This window comes from Aquila chrysaetos, chromosome 4, assembly GCF_900496995.4.
Source record: "Aquila chrysaetos chrysaetos chromosome 4, bAquChr1.4, whole genome shotgun sequence".
NCBI lineage: Eukaryota > Metazoa > Chordata > Aves > Accipitriformes > Accipitridae > Aquila > Aquila chrysaetos.
In genome coordinates, this window is record NC_044007.1 from 48,311,727 (window position 1) to 48,330,866 (window position 19,140).

The 19,140-nt window shown below is 40.3% G+C and overlaps 1 protein-coding gene across 1 annotated transcript; it reads right to left on the bottom strand.

Moving 5' to 3' along the window:
• Positions 1–5,221: 5,221 nt before the first annotated feature.
• Positions 5,222–6,028, bottom strand: LOC115340054 (cation channel sperm-associated protein subunit delta-like). The gene is given in 3 exon segments (XM_030010846.2): positions 5,222–5,575; positions 5,709–5,897; positions 5,900–6,028. Coding segments are annotated over 3 exon segments (663 nt in total). The 5' UTR covers positions 6,020–6,028.
• Between the last annotated feature and the right edge of the window lie 13,112 nt (positions 6,029–19,140).

The following is a 19,140-nucleotide window of genomic DNA, read 5'->3' on the forward strand; positions in this document are numbered from 1 at the left end:
TTCACTGTATGGACTTGTGGCCTTTTTTCCTTCCTTTTTATACAGCTGTAGCAATCGACAGGTGCTGATACTTGTATATATATTCTGTACTGTCTTCATTCTGGCCCTCTTTGCTCAGGTGAAGTTCCTGTCCTGTTGCCACGTATAGTGTTGGTGTACATTGAAGCTTGTAGCAGCTGCTATATTTGCCTTTTGAGTTCTTATCCAGTGTTCCCAGGTACAACCCCCAGAATTCAGCTGTCTGGGATATCTCAGTTACTTGCTATTAGCTGGGGATTTTTAATTTGAATAATAGCTGCTGAATGTAGGCAAGGCTGTGTGATGCAATCAAGTGCAGCAAAACCAGCTAAGAGTTAGGAGTTATGGTTTATGATGGGTTAGCTGAGTGCAAGGGAAATTGAGCGCCTGAAGAAACCTAAGACTTCTGACAGTCTGCTGTATCTTGTGGCTGAAGGTAATTCCTTCATAGGACATTGACTTAGGAAACAGTATATCTGCCTTTAGATGCCTGTTTTTCTTTTTAGACAAGGTTTCCAATTTTACTTGTATGTAGTACAACTGTATGACTGTCTCCCAGTCTTAAAACTTCCTGAGAAGTCTTAGAACTGATTCACAGCACAAGACCTTTTGTAGTCATAACATGACTGTGGATCATATTGATTTATCAAGAGAATACTTGAGTATTATCTAACAAATATATTGCTTCTGGGGGTGAGGGCTTTTTTCTGCTGTTGGGCAGATTGGAAGACTATTCTTTCTAAATGATTGTTGGCATTGTAGCCTTACACTAAGTCATCAGTCCTCTTTTCATCTTTGCACTCTTTTAGGGAAAGAAGTCATTATTGATGCCATTCAGCTATCCAGCTGTAGACCACAATTTTCTAAGTCACAGTTGGTGTATTTTTTAGACTTCTTCAAATACTCAAGTGACACAAATCACCTTATTCTGATAGAGGATGTTTCCACAAGAGTTTTGTGAGATATGGGTTGGAAGTTTAACTGCTTTTTTTTTTTTTTTTTTTTTTTTCAGCCTGCCAGAAGAAACTGGTAAGAAATAGTATCACCTGTGATTTGGAAATTGCACTCTTGTAAAGAGCAGGTTTGCCTAACAGTACAAAACTACCAGGCTGTGCTGTCCTGGTGACTGGTATGTTACTTGTCAGTGATCCTAACTTTCAGATTAAGTAAACCAACATTTGCCATTTCCGTTAGTGCTAATCTAGGTAAAAACTGTGCTAAGATACATTATGTAGCTTGGCTTGAAGGAAATACTGTATTGAGACTACCCTTCTTCATGTTTCTGAGAATGTTTATAGGGTTATGGTGAGCTAATGATGTGGAAAGAAGCTAAAAGAGCTAGAGTAGTGTTTTCTTTTGTTCAGCATGGATAAAATCAGCAGCCTCTTCAATGATGCAGTTTTGAGATGCTTTTCTATGTCTGTGTATCTAGACATGGATTTTTTTTTTGTACATATAACAAGTATTCCCAAAGAGTTCTTGACAAGGCAAAGCTCAGCAGGATAGGCTGTCAACCCTATTATAATAATAAGCCAGACTTTAATTTTGCTGTAGACCCAGTATCATGTAGATAGAAAAATCCACCCCAAACAAATCAAACTTTTGCTTTCTCTTCACAATTAAGTGAAACCTCTCCTTTATTTTCTTTCCTTAGGTGGTGATTACAAAAGTACTGAAGTCTTTAACTTGTCATATTCTAAGACAAGTTACTGAAAAGCAGTATCTGTCACACTAACTTCTAAAGCTTAGCATACTGCTACAGAAGAATGCTGTCATCCTGTGTCCAAGGAATGACTATTTTTTAACCATTAACATGCTTTATTTCCAAATTGGCACTGGTGTGTTGCTCATGATGCACATTATGCTGTGTAAAAAGCATGGAGCTGTTCAAAATGTAGTCATTGGCATGTCAGAACAGAAGTTTATTATGTGATTGCTTAGGTGAGGAGCTAGCATGGAGGTAGAGCTAAACCTGGCTCCTTAATGAATTCTCACATGGAAAAATGTGTGCTGATGTATGGACCCACAGAGATGATGAAAAACAGTTGTATTGAAATGAAACTTGTCTTGCTATTGAGCAAGTAAGTATCTCTGCAAAGGCTGAAACTGTTACTTGCAGAGCAATATTCCTTCAGAAGAATCCTGTGAACCTGCTGTAAGGCACAAGAGCATCCTAATGTATCTGTCACAGCAATGCTACAGCTCAGAGTAGATCAAAATATTGCATCTTACTTTGAGATGGCTAGAACAAGCCCTCAGAAATGACTAGATCCAGGGGATCTTTGTTGGTTTTAGCAATCTAATGAATTTTCATTTTTTTACTACTTCTGTAACATAAAACCATTAGGGTTTTTTGGTGAGAAGCAAAATGCCCAGTTTCATTCTGGGTTGGAATACTTGGTATATGTACAAAAAAAAAAAAATCCATGTCTAGATACACAAAAAATCCTGTTTAAACATTCTGTGTAATGGAATAAGGCCTTAACTGTTAGTGACTTATGTATGTATTGCTAAACTTGCTCCTAAAGAGAGATGAATTCTGCCCTCAATTTCTGACTTAAGGGCATGCACTGGTCCATCCTGTGCTATGGGAATTCAGGTGGTTCTAGGCTTCTTTGCCAAAAATTGGTGAAATGCTGCATTGGCAGATTACTGTTTTGTGCAGTGCAAATCTGGAGTAATAAGGCTTTATAGTGTCTTCAGTAGGCTGTGAATGTGATATAGAAAGCATGCAATATTTATGAAGACATAGTTTGTGAATGGAGAGAATACCAATCTGTGCAGCTGGTGACTTCTACACTTTACATCTCTTCCCTAAGTTTGAGAGTGAATTCTAATATTTGAATCCATTGTATAAATAACATAGTATGGCAGCTAAATTGTTTATTTACTTGCTATTCTTCCACTTGCTCTAGTAATTCAGTTAGCCTGTTCTGTTTCTCTTTTCTATAAAACAGCAAAAATAATCTTCCTTGGTTAGTTTTCATGTGCACATTGAAGTAGGATGACTAATACTCCTTATATTTGTAGTTTGCTTACAGAACTTGTATACATTTACTAGTACATGTGACTTGGGGCGGTATCTAGTGGTGTTCTGCTTGTATGAACTGTCACACTTCTAAAGTACTTATAATTAAAGCTGCTTAAGAATATTAGAGAAGAATGCCACATGGAGGTAATAGAAGTGACTAGATGGCTGAATGGTACAAAAATTCAGCTTAAGTTGCCTTGAGTTCTGCATGATGCTATCTGACAAGGGTGCTGAGAAAGCTGCCTGTCATGAGGAGTTAGGGGGAATGTAGAAAGTGCTCAGAGGGAATGGGCTGAGTATGTCTTATGAAAGAGCAGTAGGAAACTCAGCCACTGGGAAGGGAAGGAGGAAGAGAGGATTGGAGTTGGACAGAGCTTTCCAGGTGAAAACTGGGGGCCTTCACTGTAATGAAAAATAAGGATGATGGCCAGATGGTGCCTGCAGGCAGAGTGATTACCAAGGGAATGACCTCAACTTTTGAATGACCTTGCTTTTTTGAACCAAGAGGACCAAAATCTGGCTTTTTAAAAGATGGTTGTTGTCATTCAGGCAAACTGAGTGAAGGTATGCAAGCTGGGCAGGAGGGTTGAAAAGGAAGGGGCAGGTTTAGAGAAATTGTGGGAAGAAGAGGGATGGGATCTCGTAGTTTGGAACCAGACAAGAAGGAAGAAATGGAGCAGAGCAGCACAGGAGAAAGCCCTGGCACACAGCAGGCAAAACCTATTTGCAAAAAATGCTTAAAAGTCTGCCTGCGTCTTGAAGCTCCTTTTAATTTGTTGTTCAGACTCTTAACCACAAATTCTGGAGTAATTATAGTTGGTGGTTACTAGAGGAGATGAAACCTTTAATTATTTTGTGGGCAAGCAAAGACTGGTTTTAATGACTCACTTGCAATTAGACTGGCCACTAGTGTAGCAGAAGGAATGGCCAGAATCTCCTTTGTAAGTTTCACAAAGAGGCTCCATTTTGTGCTTCAGTTAAAATATTTACCTGAAGGGAGATTTCTTTGATTATTCTTACTGTTCTAGGAGGTGACTATGATGTTATAGCAAGATCTTGTGCCTTTTCTGGTCTTGAGTATCAATCCCCATCTACCTTCTCAAAAATAGTAGCAATCATACTAAATGCAGTATTCCCCTTGAATCGTGTACTTTATTCTAAAGATTTCTTAGAAGGACTGGTTATACTGATACAGCTGTGGAGTTTTCAGAACTTGTCACCTCATCCTGTAAACTAAACCCTTCTATGCATTGAAACAGAAAAAATAATCTTAGCTTTAAATTAAAGTTTGAATTACTTATGACAGAAACTCATCTTTAATGTCTCTATCTTAAACTACGTTATTTAAATCCTGTTTAAAAATTCTGTGTAATGGAATAAGGCCTTAACTAGCAATAAATACATAAAAGTCATATACTTTGCAAATTGACAGGATTCTAAAGTAGTTGTCTGAAATAGACAACAATTAATACTGCTTTTGCTATAAACTAACTTGTAGACAAAATGGCCATTTTCTTACTATTGTGGTTCGTTTAATTTTAATTGACTATTACTGTCCTATTAGAAAAATGTCTACCGAATTACTTTAAATACATAAGAAGTCCATCCATACAATGGATTTAGAATTCTACATAATGCTGGGCTTTCACAGTACAGTTAAGACGGGTAGTATTCTCTTGATACTCGGCAGGAGTGAAAAGCTATGCTCTCTGTAGGAGTTGGTTACAACTTCAAGTTTGAAGATAATTGGTCTTTGTCACACAGCCTGAATTGATACTAATTAGTAAGAAATCCTCTGAAGTCCACTTAATTTAAAAGCTGTTTCCTAAAATTAAATTTAAAAGCTGCCATGTTTCTGAAATCATGCACTTGTACTGGAAAGACTTTTAGACTATCTCTACAGTGAAACAAGTAGGGCTAGCTGCATAGGGTCAGTGAAAAATTCACTATGAAAGATGAGGAAAAAAATCTAAAATTATCTCTTTCAATTTCAAAATAATAAAACTTTAACTTTCTAATTAGAAAAAAAGACATTGAGCTAGTTTCCTAGTTTCTCCATTGCATTTTTGTAACAACAAAAATTTCTGAAATAAAAGGCAACTTCTCTAGTTAGATTTCCCAGAGACTTTGAAAAATTGCACTCAAAATACTTTAACTTCTGCATCTGAATTTTTAGAGTGATAAATGAGATAGGGAGTATCTTGTAAAAATCAAGAGCAAAGTCAGAGAGGCTGTCAGTGATGCCCCAGAATGTAGGTAGTTCGTGGGAAAAGCACCATAGACATGTACTGAGAAGGTTACGGATAAATCACAGTAACTGTAAAATGTATCCACTACACTGGTTTTGAAGATATATAGACCATTATAGGGAGGGAAAGTGATCTTATTTTTGTCTCCATCAAGAACCTGATACTTGACTGAGGGCCACATTAATTCAGGTCCATTCCTATCCTTACAGCTCATGTAGTTGCTTCTGGTCCATGCAATATTTGGATCTGGAGACTGTGTTCCTCCAGCAAAGTCCAGCTTTGAGGTTGAGAGATGCAGTTGGCATCATGCACAGTCAAAAGATAATCATAGTTATGCAGTTTATTTCAAGTAGAACAATAGGGACATGCTCCTGAAATCTATTGTTTTCCCATAACTTAAAAACTGGCACCCAAGGATTTTTATGATGTACCAGAAGAGGACATCCCAGATTCGTAAAGTTATATTTGATCTGTAGATTGTCCTGCTGTATATCTTTTCTGGCAAGAAAGTGTGCGTCTCGTATGTTATGGCTGATTGTATAACTGAAATTATTTCTCAGTCCTGCTTCTTGAATGAGGCCTTTGTCACATGCAGTTACATTTTTTTTACAATTCTGATATATTTTGTAGGTGGGCAGGACACTGCAACAAGTGCAGTCAGGGGAGCCACATCAATACAACTGACTGGGTTGTCAGGGATATCCACAGTGACAGTAGACATCTGTCCATCATGTACGCTGTCACAGAAGTCTGTCTGCAAATTCAGAGAAATACTGCTGCTTCAGAACTATATGCAAGAGGTATTTGGTGTTTCCATCATATGTAAATCCCACTTCTGTTACATACGCACTGAAAGCCAGCACATGGGCGTTGTTCAGTGTCACCAAGGGAGTGGACCTTTTGCCTGGCTTGGGCACAAATATGGCCTTCAAAGTTGGACTTTCATAATAGATCTTGTTCTAGAAGTCTCCCATGAGGATCTCCACAGTGCAGAACTGCCGAGTTCTCCAGACTGTTAACTGCAAGTTGGGCTTGCATTTATTGAAGTCATAAGGCTGGGTGAAATTGCTAATCACAGAGCTGAGTAAGGTCAGCCACCCTCTTTCTTCACACAGCATCCCTGTATTTTTCAAATCTATGCTCTCATCCTTGGCAATGTGCACTATGCTAGTGACCCGGCCGATGCTGCCATAGAAAAGGTGTCTGTCCTGGGTCAAGGCTGTAATCTGGGAGCTGCTAGCAGTCACAAGTAAGAAACTGCTGTCAGGGAAGGTAGTGCTTTGAAAAGTCTCCAAGGGCATGACAGTCACTTCTTCCATGATCAAGCCATTTTTGGCAGATATAAGCAAAGCATCTGTTGTCCAGAGGATGGTGAAACCCCTCAAGGCAAGAGTCTGCATACGTCAAAGCTTAGCAAGGCCTTTGGGCAGCAGGTGGAAAGTGGCAGAGCTATGGTTGGACGTACGACTTTTTGGTACCATTGTGTCTGAAATAGGTCTGTGCTGCCTTCCCTGCCCCATCCTCTCCGCTTCGTCGATTAACAGGCCAGTCACAGCAGAGGAAATGAGATTGTAGACCCCGAGCAGCACTCCTTGCTCTCTTGTACTAGTCTCAACAGGTGTAACAGTGTAAGAACCATCCTGTGAAAGGAAGATGTGGCTGTCGAAGACCGAGTGCCTGGTGTCATAAGCAAAAAGGGTCCAGCTGAGGTCCTTGCACTGGGGGTCTTCTCCCACATAGCAGCAGTGGGTGTTTGAGACTTTGGACACAGGGGCTGTGACTCCTGCTGATGGCACCCACCTGTTGAGGCTCCTGAAATACACATAGCCCTGGCTGTTGACCACCATTGAAACCCTGTCCTTGTGCACAAAGGTGAATGCACTGATGGTGCTGAAGGTGAGGCTTCCTTGGCTTCAAGTTCTTCTGGGATGGAGAGCAGGAAGAGGCTGCTCTTAAAAGCATCCAGATTGATGAAAATGTCCTTCCCCAGGTACACAGCCGCCTTTGGCTCCCCCCCACCCGGGGGCCGTGCCCCTCAGAGGTGCTGTGGGACCTCATGTGGGTGCCTCTTGCCATCTTTGCCAAAACATGTGGAGTACGCCAGCCGTGTGTGGCTGCAACCCAAGCCTCCCCTGTGGCCCCACAAACAGAGCTACAGACAGAGCTCAGCCACCAGCACCCGCCAGGGCCCAGGCGCCATGTCCCTGGCGGCTGAGGGCCAGTGGTGGCCGTGGGGGGGGGGGGGGGGGGGGGCGCTGGGACTGCCCCAGTTGAGGCTGCATGGCCGTTAACCCACTCCCCCCCATCCGAGAGGCTTTTCTGCTAACAGTCGTGGAGGGCAAAGGTGGAGGAAGCGATGGTGACCACCCTGGGTACTGCCGAGGGGCTGGCTGCGGTGCCTGTCTGGCCTGGGGCGGGGATGGGCCGAGGGGAGGGATTTTGCAAAGAAGAGGAGCCGCCTTCAAAGGGGTCTTCTTCAGCAGGTGGGCTTCTTCTCAGACCTTCTCGGCCATTGCCTGAGCACAGGGAAGGTGTTTTTGTTAATCAGCCGCACTGTACGGCTTCATTTCTGGGTGGTGGTCATCAGGTTTTTTTAATGTGAAATTAAATCTGCATTAATGTGTGATCTAAGCTTAGGTTTGAGCGCAGCCTTCGCTATCCCCTTGCAGGACAGCCACTAACCGCTGGTGCTGGGGGTCTGCATCCTGTGTCTCACGAGGTGACCCGGGCTGTGTCCCTCATATTTGCTGGTGCCTAGAGGACAGCAGCACTGCCCATCACCAGGCCATGCCTTTTAATCACACCTAGTGATCAGGTAGCACAAGGGAACTCATGCAGGTTAGAGACCTGCATGTCTAGACAGTGATTTTATCTGAATCATTGAAGGGGGAGGGGAACGGGCCACAACCACGCTTTTTTTCTGGATCTTATGATGTTACCAGCTCTCCTTCAACTACCTGAAGCTTAAGCCTTGTCTGAATTAATCACTAACTGTTGCCACTAATTGCAGAGAAGAGATTGCCAGTCCTTGGCAGGGTGGGGTGTTTCTCCCTCCAGCAGCACTAGGGCAGTGGTGCAGCAAGCAGAGGGGAATGGGGTGGCATTGCCCAACCCCCTGGAAGTGGGAGGTGGGAGATGAGACAGGAGCATTGTATACCTCTCCAGTTATGCAGTACTTTTCTCTCTGATACTGAGAAATATAGTTAGTGGTTCTGTCACATACTACTCCTCATGTCTTTTCTTACGCCAGTGGCAAGTTGGAAGATTGCTTGATTCTGCTATTGCCTACTGTATTCACTGAGCATTTTATCAACAGCTTTGTGAGCTTTATCTACCTTGTCTGTAGTATTGAATTCCTGTCTCAGGTGCCGTGGGAAATACATAGAAATCGTATTGCTGAATATAGGTGACTGCTCTCCTTTTGTATCCAAATTGAACGAGTTGGGCACTGCTGCCATCTAGTGCTTTCTGCTTCTAAATGTCTGTTCCGTCTCAGCAGTAAGTGGATGTCGCTTTTTGTTTTCTTCTCAGAGCCGGATACTGGAGGTGCCAGGAGGTCCCAGGCAGCTACAGGCGAGACTGTGGGATCTAGGATCTCTCAGTCAACCTCTGTGGGTGAGACAACTGAGGAGTTGGCTACTGAAGGGACCAGGAGGTCCCACTACTGTGGAGACCGTGGGGTGTGGAGGTCGACCAAGAGACCCATCCACATGTGTCTGTCTCTGTACGCAAAGCAGCTGGAGATAAGAAGATCTAAGGGTCAGCTGCCGGGTAGACTGAGCATCTAAGGCCAGTCACTGGAGGGATCCTCGGAGTGAGTGTGTGTCTATATGTGTGTTGGTGTGAGCAAGAGGGCTCCTGTGTACCAGCAGCTGGAGTAGGGCTGCGGGCATTGGGTGCTCATTTGCCTAGATGCCTGTAGCTGGGGAGGAGACCAAGGGATCTGGGGCCAGCTACTGGGTAAACCAAGGGTCTAAAGGCACTTGCTGGAGTATCTATAGCATCCTTCTGAGGGTGTGTGTGTAGCTGGGAGCGAGGGGGTCTGCATCAACAAGTGGAGTGGAGCTGTGGGCCTCAGGGCTTGTAATTGTTCATGCATCAGCAGCTGGGGAGACCTGGGATCCAGGGGCCAGCTCCCGGGCATCCTGAGCACGTGAGGCCAGCTGCTGCAGGGATCCACACTGTATGTGTTTCCCACTAGCAGACCTTCATCCTGATAAGCCATTTGTGTTTGTGCGACTGCTGCGTTTTCTTTCTGTTTTGATCTGTGGGGCTGCCTATGCGTAAGGTGTATTATATGCATGTATCTGTGTGTGTGCCTATTGGGAAAACGTGCTCACTCTCACTACTGGCTGAAGCTGAGAACGTGGAGCTGCAGCAGCCTTGCCTCTACCAGAACAGATTTCAACAACTCCTAACATCATTTCAGTATCATTCAAAACTTCAGGTAAAAGAAGGGGGGTGTGTGTGTGTGTGTGTGAATGTAGGGAGAGCTCAGTTCTATAATTAGAAACTTATCAATAGAAATGTTGGAGATCTATGTCTCTCCCACTGAGTCCTTACACAGAAAGCCAAGTAGGATTCTTTATTATCCTTCATGTCATAGGTCATAGATAAATATTATTGACTCTAAGGATTCAAGACTTGAAGCTAACGAAGGAAATGAGCACCAATTCACTTTCAGTTTTGACTATGACTAGGTTTTGCTCAGATGCAAATTCTCTAGTGACCTGTGCCTTGAAACATCAGCTTTTCCATAGTGAGGGTTATGTGTTCCTTGGTTAATATGCTTTTAAAAATTTCGGTCCTAGCTTTGTTTACTAAGTAGCTTGGGACTCCTCCTGGAATTAAATGTCTTCCCTCAGGACAGGGAAGTCCCTAAACTATGTCTATGAGTGCAATTTCTTGATGTTTGGGAGAAGTTCTTAGTATTAGGAAGTGATACTGTTTCATGAAACAAACTCAACCTCACTTCGATTTCACTTTTGAGATAGCATTTTGCTAAGTTCAGCAGCAGAATACAGAAGTTCAAAGTAACTATTCTTTGGCAGTTACTTACACTGTGTGTTGCTTCAGAAGGAACACACAAGTTGTCAATATAAAAATAGAAGAATTTTCACTTTCAGTGTTCGGATTTGTTGACAGAGTTCCTGTTCAGTAGAAATAATACTCAATACCCATGGCCTGTGTGGGTCCCGCTGCGTAGGTTGCATTTTGAGCTGTTATCAAATAGATACTCTTTCCATGTGTAACAGAGCCATTTATGTATAGCATGTTTGTTAAGATAAAAAGATAAATATAATAAATTATTTTGGGTTGTGAGAAACATTCTGTCAAAGTGCTAGAGTGAGTGGAAAATACCAGTGCCTTGGGAAGGAGGAGGATAGTGTATAAATAGTATGATAATGAAAAAAAATTTTTTTTGATGGTTTTCATTATTTAAACCTGAAATCACAATAACTACATAATGTGAGGAAGCTCAGTAATATACCAAAGCTTTCTTACTGAAATAAAGCAAGCTTTTCCTCCACTGACTAAACCACAAAATTAACACTTCTATTATTTTTCAGTTGTGAAATCCAAGTACGGCTGCCTTACTGAAAGCAGTCACCCTGCCAGTGAGACTGCTTGGAGGAGAATGGAATCATATGTGGTACAATCATGGCTATGCTCAGATTAATGTGGACAGAATTTCTCTTCAACTTTGTTCCCAAAGATAATCACGAAACATAAAGCCAGACTTCCAACTTTACTCAAAAGATTTAATTTTAAAGCTCATCTAATTCAGTATGTACTGTGATACAGAGCTGTCTATACTAAAGTGTCATCTAGCCCAGGTATCAAAAGTCAGGTCTCTGAATTGCAATGGATGCTTTTCACTTATTCTAGTCTTACTCCAGTGAGATAAGGGATTATGTCTGAGTATATTAAAATATAAAGATGTCTGCAGTAATGGAAATCCACTGAGGGAAGTTCAGCCTTTCCTCATATGCACATTGCTATTATTTCAGTCACTTGAAATCTTAATGTTTGCTGTCTTTTCAAAATTACCCTTGAATAATTTCATGAACAAAATTAATTCCATAGAGTAAAAACTAGACTGGAATGGAAGATAATAATTTTTTCAACACTTCTGTTTTTAAAACCATGAATGCTGATTAAATGTATTCCAGGACTGAGTGATTTCCGGATCCCATTTAAATCAAGATTTATTTACTATTCATTTCTATCAGTTTACAGGAGTAAATCATTAATTTGTAAAATGTCACACGGCTAATGAGTTCTGCTAATTGCTTTAGTGGTAGCTGAAAAAGTAAAAAATTAACATGGTTTAAAAAATGTTGCTTATAGACTATAGCAGTGTATAAATCAATTCAGATGATGCTTGCAAATGTTATTTTTCTGGGTTTTCCTCTTAAGTTAGAATAGATGTGGTGTTCTCCTGCTGGTAATAGTGGCATAGTTCCTTGCCTTGTTTCCTCCAGGACAATGAAAATTCTGCTCAAAAAAAAAAAAAAAAGACTGTAACTGTAGATTTTTACTTACTGAAGGAAATAAGTTAGTGATAGTCTTTAAACAGGTGCCTCATGATCCCTAGGTATTTAGAAGCCCTAGGATGAAGGAGATATTTCTGTATGTCGAGGAGGTTGCAGAGAAAGTAACAGTCACTTCTGACCAAGAAAATAAATACTTCTTGAAATTCACAGGCAACACGTTTCTTTCTTCCTATCCTTGTGAAGAAACCATCAGGCGATATGCCCAGCTTCCCCCCCTCTCCCTGCAGATGCTACTGTCACGGGCATGCCAGAGGGAGAGACAAGAATGTGCCTGGGACATGGGCTCCACTTCTAGTTGCTGACACCCAGGGTGGTATTAATGATGTTTGCTGTTGCAGCTCAAGCCTGAGCTCTTAGACCCAGATGATACTTTGAGACTCAGCTTTTTGTAATATGCACTGCTGGCTCTCATGGTGCCAGGGAAACGCTGAAAAACACGATCCGAGTGTGCCAAAAGCTCTGCAGCCATAAGACAAGTTTAAAATAAAACAAAACAATACAAAATCCCTCCCTATTGCAAAGCCGCGGGCAGCTGAAGGGAGCTGCTGGAGAAAGGAAAGGGCAGTGGCAGCTCAGAGCACTTCTGGCTCTGCTTGGGAGGAACAGTGGGAGGCCTATGAGGAAAGACTGCCCCAGAAAGTTTTCCTGCTGTGACAGAACCGACTGAGCGCATCAGTCGAGTTAAGGAGACAAGGCTCAGGAATCGCAGCTAATACCATTTTTCTTCTTAACATCTGTATCTGTCCTTAAGGATCATAGTTTTTATTCTCCAGACCACAGAGGGGAGATGTCACTGCCTTAAAGGTTCATGTTCTGTTTCTGGCTGCTTTTCAAATCCACTCTCTTCATCTGTAGGTCAAAGAAGCCCTAAGCATTCTGGATGAATTGTATCCTCAGCTACACTAAAAACACTATTAAATTTAATTATTCTTTTATAGATGCAAATTAGAGGAGAATGTTTCTTGAACTTATTGAAATGCCATTTAGAAATATATGTATTTTTAGAGTAATATGTAGAACTTTTTCAATAACACAGCCATAAAAGTTTACAAGGAGATAGGTAATATTTTATTGTTAGTTGTCACTGCATTTTTTCCTACTAGGTAAGAGGTTTTTTTCCTCTGCAAGCCAGAGTTCAGAAAACATGAGTGGGTGCTGAACATAACCCTCAGAAAAGATTTCTTCTGTCCAAGGCAATACTATAGTTTTGCTCAGTATGTTATGAAACTGGCTACTGGCTAGAATTTTTCTGAAGACTTAGGTATTTTTAGGATTTTACAATATCCTTTCTGAGGGTGTGAAACTTGACATTGATGAAGATTGCCATGAAAATACATTAATTTTCTTAGCATTGAGAACTTCCCATTAAAAATGGGAAGTTTGAACCCCTTTCAGTGAAGGGCTTTGCACAGTGATATGCTTCTGTTACACAAGACAAATGAGAATGTATGCATAAGAATGACAGTGTAAGGGCAGGTATGTAATGGAAATCTTCTTCACTGCACTGCCATCTTCCTCACTTTGGCTGCTAGGTATTGGTGGAAATCAGGGGCAGCTGTGAAAGAGCAGCTTCATGGCATGCATATATATATATATATATTTTTTTTTTGTCTTGAACAGAAACTTTACAAGGAAAACTTGTTAAATTTAAGTGTATAGGTTTGAAACTAGCAGCCTTTCTGTGAGTTGATGCTTTGCCTGAGATGTCAGTGCTCTGTATCTCAGTGTGAGCAAGGACACCGAGTGACAGGGAGGTGCCAGCCTTGCGGAAGCCCTGCAGTGCCAAGCAACTCTGGAAGAAGAGTATGGGAACAAGAGCCCAAACACCTGCTCGTTCATTGATCACATGAAACAATCCCAGAGCCAGCTGTGGGACCAACACAACAACTTTAGCATCCTCAGGAGCAGATAGAACAGCAGTCCAGAAACCTCTGCTTGCTCAAAGAGCTATGGTCCTGTGCTGTCTGGTGGCAAATGAAAAGGGGACTGTGCTCTCCATATTGTTAATCAGAGCAGGTTACCAAATACAATTGTCTCCTGCAAGTATATTTGGTCCTGCTCATTATGAATGCCCTGCATCAACTATCTTGGTAAAAATCCTATATGCTGCTGTAGATAGTTAAGTTTGTTAAATAGGTAATTATTCTCATCAGGGGTGTTTAGTCAGGTATGGCTACTTAAGAATGATAATACAATTCCAGCATGGGGTTATTTAGGCAGTAGCTGTATGATGGATGCATTGACCTATGCAATGTTTCCAAGACACTGAAATGAGAAATAGATCCAACATTGACAGCACTGCAGTGGGCACTGGCTACTGGCTGAGGAGAAAAAAAGTCAATATCTTCATTTCAAAATGCTGCTTTTGTGCATGAAGAGTACAAAACCAACTGTTTGACACACTACCGCGGTTTGACACTGGATACTACTGATTAATAGAGTCTTTGTGTCTATGAAATGAAGTTTGCCATATTTCTTTAAGCAGCAAGGACAAAAATCCCCAAGTCCTTTTGAGTTCAAATTTTGTCGAAGTCAAGGGGAGATTTGTCTGAGTAAAAACAGAATAAAATCTTTAGGTTTTGGACTAATAAACAGACATGATCATTCCCCTGCCTCCAGCAATTTTCTTTTTCTCTCCCTAATATCTTCGGGGTTTTTTTCTGCTTATAATTCTTCATTTTTGGTATAATTTTTAATTTTTTCATGGTTCCAATCCATGCTTTAAGTGGTAAAACATTACTAATAACACTTGTTTTAGTCAAGGTACAAGAAGGAGGCTGATATTAAAAACATCTTCATTATAGTCAAGTATTTTTAATGTTTCACTAGCTTACACTGCTTTTCTTCATGTTGTATGGGGATGTAACTTTGTAAACAGACAAGGTTCTCTGAAAAAATCAGCCATAGTGTTTATAAGATTTTTGAGGAAAAATGGTTTGTTGTTGCAATCAAGAATTTTCATAGGAAAATTCTTGACTGTGCAAGATTATAACAAAGCACAAAAAAGAACATATTCTGAGCATAAATTATAAAATAGACAAATAGATCCTTTAATTAAACTGTAATTTTAATCCCCAATTGCCTTTTTCTAGAAGCACATTTTTGCATTTGTTTTTAAATTTATTAAATGTTATACTACTAAGAATGTACAGACGTACAGCTAATAACATATGATTCCTGAAACAGAACTGGCTTTTGTCAGTTCTTATTTCATATTTGATTATAATTGTTTATACTTGGTGTTAATTTTTGTAAAGGCACGGTACTGTGATATGTTTTAGATAAAACAGTATATTTTTAGTTCAGAGTAATTTTTGTTTCTTGTATGACATATATGGCATAGTGATTATAACCCTCTTAAAACAAGTTCTAAAATTCTCATTTTAGTGTGTTTGGTAAGGTAAGGCAAGCTGTCACCAGACAAGTAAAAAGGGTCTGGGGGGAAACAAATAAATATTTAATCCCAACTAAATTTATTCTGCATTTTTTTTGAAACATTAGTGTCCTGATACTGAATCTAAGTGGAAGTGATAGGAAATGAGAAGTCTGAGCAGTGGTTGCACTTGGGGTCCTAAGAAGAGAAAAGGGTGGAAAATGGTATCTGAAAGGTGCTATAGATTTACTATTTGAAATCACCCATTCCCACTTTGTTATCAGAATGGAAGAAATAAAGATATAACCACCATTCCTCAACTTGGATGGGAACAGGAGAGGAGCATAAAAGCTTTGGGCTCCCTCTCCCTTGGATTCCTGTAGAAATATCAGGAAAGAACAGTGGTGGCTGATAGCTCTGGTGGCCATTTCTAGCAAAACTTGAAGAAAATGCTGATAGCGCTTTTCAGAAGCTAATCCACTTGTATACATTTAACTTGTGTCCTATTACAGAAGGCCTCAGGATTTTAGTTGTTTTGGAGACTAAATCTCTATTATCCTTTATGCTGCTTTAGAGAATATGAAGCTGAAGATTAGATGGCTTCCAGCAATGGTTGATGGATAATCACACAACACAATCTTTTTAAAATTGCTGCTCATGATGGCTGTCTTCCATAAGGACAAAATGAAGCTGGCAAAACAAACCTAAAAGTTACTGAAGAAGAAGTATTTGTATTGTGGCCCAGACAAAAATCTGAGGCAAGCAGGTTTTTGGCAGAACTTCAAAAGGTGAAGGGGCAGATTGAGAACCAGGGGAGGTGGTGACTTTCTGGGTTCCTGGTATTCTGTCTTTATTACATGCAGAGGGCAAAGAAAGGTCTCCCTGATTTTTCTTTCTCTTTCTTCTTCTTTTTTTTTTTTTTTTCCCTTGGTAAACCACTAGCATTCCACCAAAGTATTACTTCAATTTAATCATCAGTGAAAATCAATCAAATTTCCTGAATGCTAATTGTTCAGGTCAAAAGTGTCAATGACATTATATAGGTTCCTAGGAAACCCAGTTCTCTTTGAAGGTTCTATTTTTTGGAGGGAGGAGTGTATTTCAGCTGCATATTATTACCTTGCCAGAAATTGGTATTTTGTTGAATCCTTCTGTGGAGATTTTAGACAGTTGCCAAGGTCCTGGAAGGACATAAAAGGAGAGGACACTGTATGCTAATCTGTATCAGAAACAGATGAAAAGAAATTATCCTTTTAACAATAAGATGATGCTGGTTTTGCAGTATCCTTTAACTTTGGACCCAGAATATGCAGTAAATGAAACGCTATGCAGCACTTGTGCTGACGGGATTCCTACCTAGTAGGAAGAGTATGGTAATAGGCAAAGGCATACGTAAGAAGAACAGACATGTATGAAGAATGCATCCTCAATCTCTAGGAAATTGCACAAGAATGCAAGCAAAAACTAATCTTGTATGAACAGAGCTGTCCATGGGAGCTAAACGTGAGAAAAGAAAGTCAAGGTTTATTAGAAGAGAGAGAGAAATTATTTGAGAAATGAAACATTATTGCTAGAATTAATATCCTAAATGCTAGTGTAAAGGCCAAATGCTGGGCTTTGATTTGTACTGTGGCTGCAGAATGAGACTCAAATGACAAAAAACAACCTACAAATGAAACATAAGATTAAGCTGAGATCTGATACCCGTGTGCAAATATGGGCATGGCATTCCCCACTAAAGACAGTATAGTCTGTGGGACATAAGATCCTAGATACCATGCTATTGACAGCAACAGTTCTGACATTGGAGAAGTACTTCCAAATGATGGGCTGTTGATGTTCAGATACTGGCTCAAAGTTATAGCATTCACTAACACAGGACAGATACATGGATTCAAATTGAAGGAACCCAAAAAGGCAGAGCACAGCCAGTATGACCAAGAAGTCATTATGGAGTGGCATGTGTATATATATATACACACACACTTGGAAGTGATATGAAAGCTAGAAGCAAAAATGTCTGGTCTACAAGCAACAAGACAAAGGATATGTGAAGTACCAAAACACAAATTGGTTACTACAGCTACCCTAAGAAGAAAAAAAGCTACCCTGTATTGAGTGAGGATGTTAGAAGTTACAATTAAGTTGAATGATGTGATTAGCCTAGCCAAGAGATGCATGCTGCAGGTGGCAGCTGTCAGCCATTCAACTGGTATTTTTTCAATTAATGTTTTTACAAGACTGACCAATTCATTTTCACCTGGATTGTTGAGCCATTTGCAGGGCAATTCCCACAGTCATAATAAACAGCAATATTTGACTGGAAATACCAGTTATGTACACTGAGAAATTTCTGAGTCCTGGAGCAAACCTGGGCTACTGACCATACGTATTTAAAGAAACAAGAATTGTTGTTAGGAGCAGAAAAGGGATATCACCTGCTTGTTGGGGAGTAAGGCTGGGCACAAATAATCACAGGATAACAGAGATTTTTTTTTTTTTTTTGAAGGAAGAGAGTCATGAGATGTATCTAGTAAACCTAGAGGTCTTACTGAGAAGAGTGGTCAGGAAATGGAAAAAAGTGGTAGCCCCTGATTCAAACAACAGTAGCAAACTGTATTGCACTGCATCATATGGTTCAGCACTTAAGAGGAAGCTGTGCAATGCTAATTCCTCCTGGGATCCAAAAAAGCAGTGGGAAGAGATTCAGCAATAAAAGCAGCTGGAATACTGATGTCAAAAGCAGACAGGCTCGGTTTGCCTTAGCAGTGTTGTACCATTCCTTTAAAGCCATTCAAGGACAGGGATGGTTTTGAAGGCCAAAACCACCCAGCATAGGAACAGCTGTATCTAAGGCTCTGCTTCCTATTAGACAGCCCCCCCCCCAGCCTAAGGGAGGGATAGAGCAAGACCTGTTGGAGGAACACCGCTCTAAAATGAGAGTTGTGTTGCAGGAAAAGAACCTTGGATCAGAGGCCACTAGTCCTGCGTGAGCAGATCAAAGTCCCACTGCTATTAGCTACACCAAAACATCTCAAATTCAACAGTACAAGCAGCAGTGGAGTCAAAATCCCACGATGAAGAAGGACTGTGATGTTAAACTTGGCTTCAATGAGCAACTTTAATTTTGTTTTGGATTCAAGCTTCTTCATAGTTTTTTCCAGGAATGTTCATTTGTGGTAGCTGGTAATTATTAAACCAGTCTGATTAGGATAGTATTTACACTGAAGCTGATGAATCTTTTGCTCTCCAGGAAGATAAGCTCTATTTAGTCTGGCTGCCCACAGCTGAATTCAATGGGAGTGGTAGGCCTAGATTCACAGATGCATTTAGGGCCATAATATTAATTTACTTATTCATCGATACTTAGGTTATTTGGATTTTTAAAATTACATTTTAATGATCAGAAATGGTGCATGATGAATCTTTTTTTCTTAAATCATTCCTATTTTATATGTACGAAGTTCTGTTTAGATTAAGATTTCTGTTTAGATTAAGATTAAGTACAATTTCAAATAAGAGTGCGCACAATTCTTAAACAAATTGTTTTAACAAATTTTTAAAAGATGTTGGAGTCTTCATAAAAACTGAGCGAAGAGGTTACACTTTTCTGTGTATGTGACTGCAGGTTGGCCTTAGTTGTAGCTTTAGTTTACCTCACAGTAAATAATTTTCCTAATAAAGAATGTTTAGATTTATGGAGTCCTTTCACCTTCTTACCTAACATCTTTTGCATGAAAAAATTCATCGTTGGTCTGTCTTATTTCTTACATTTTAACTATATTATAACAAAACAGATGTCTTTTATGATATTAGTGCTACCTTGCACAAATATTACACTTCTAATTGGCGGATTTTTACAAGTGTGTTCAGCAACAAAACAGGGCAACTTCTGACGAAGTGCCCAATGAA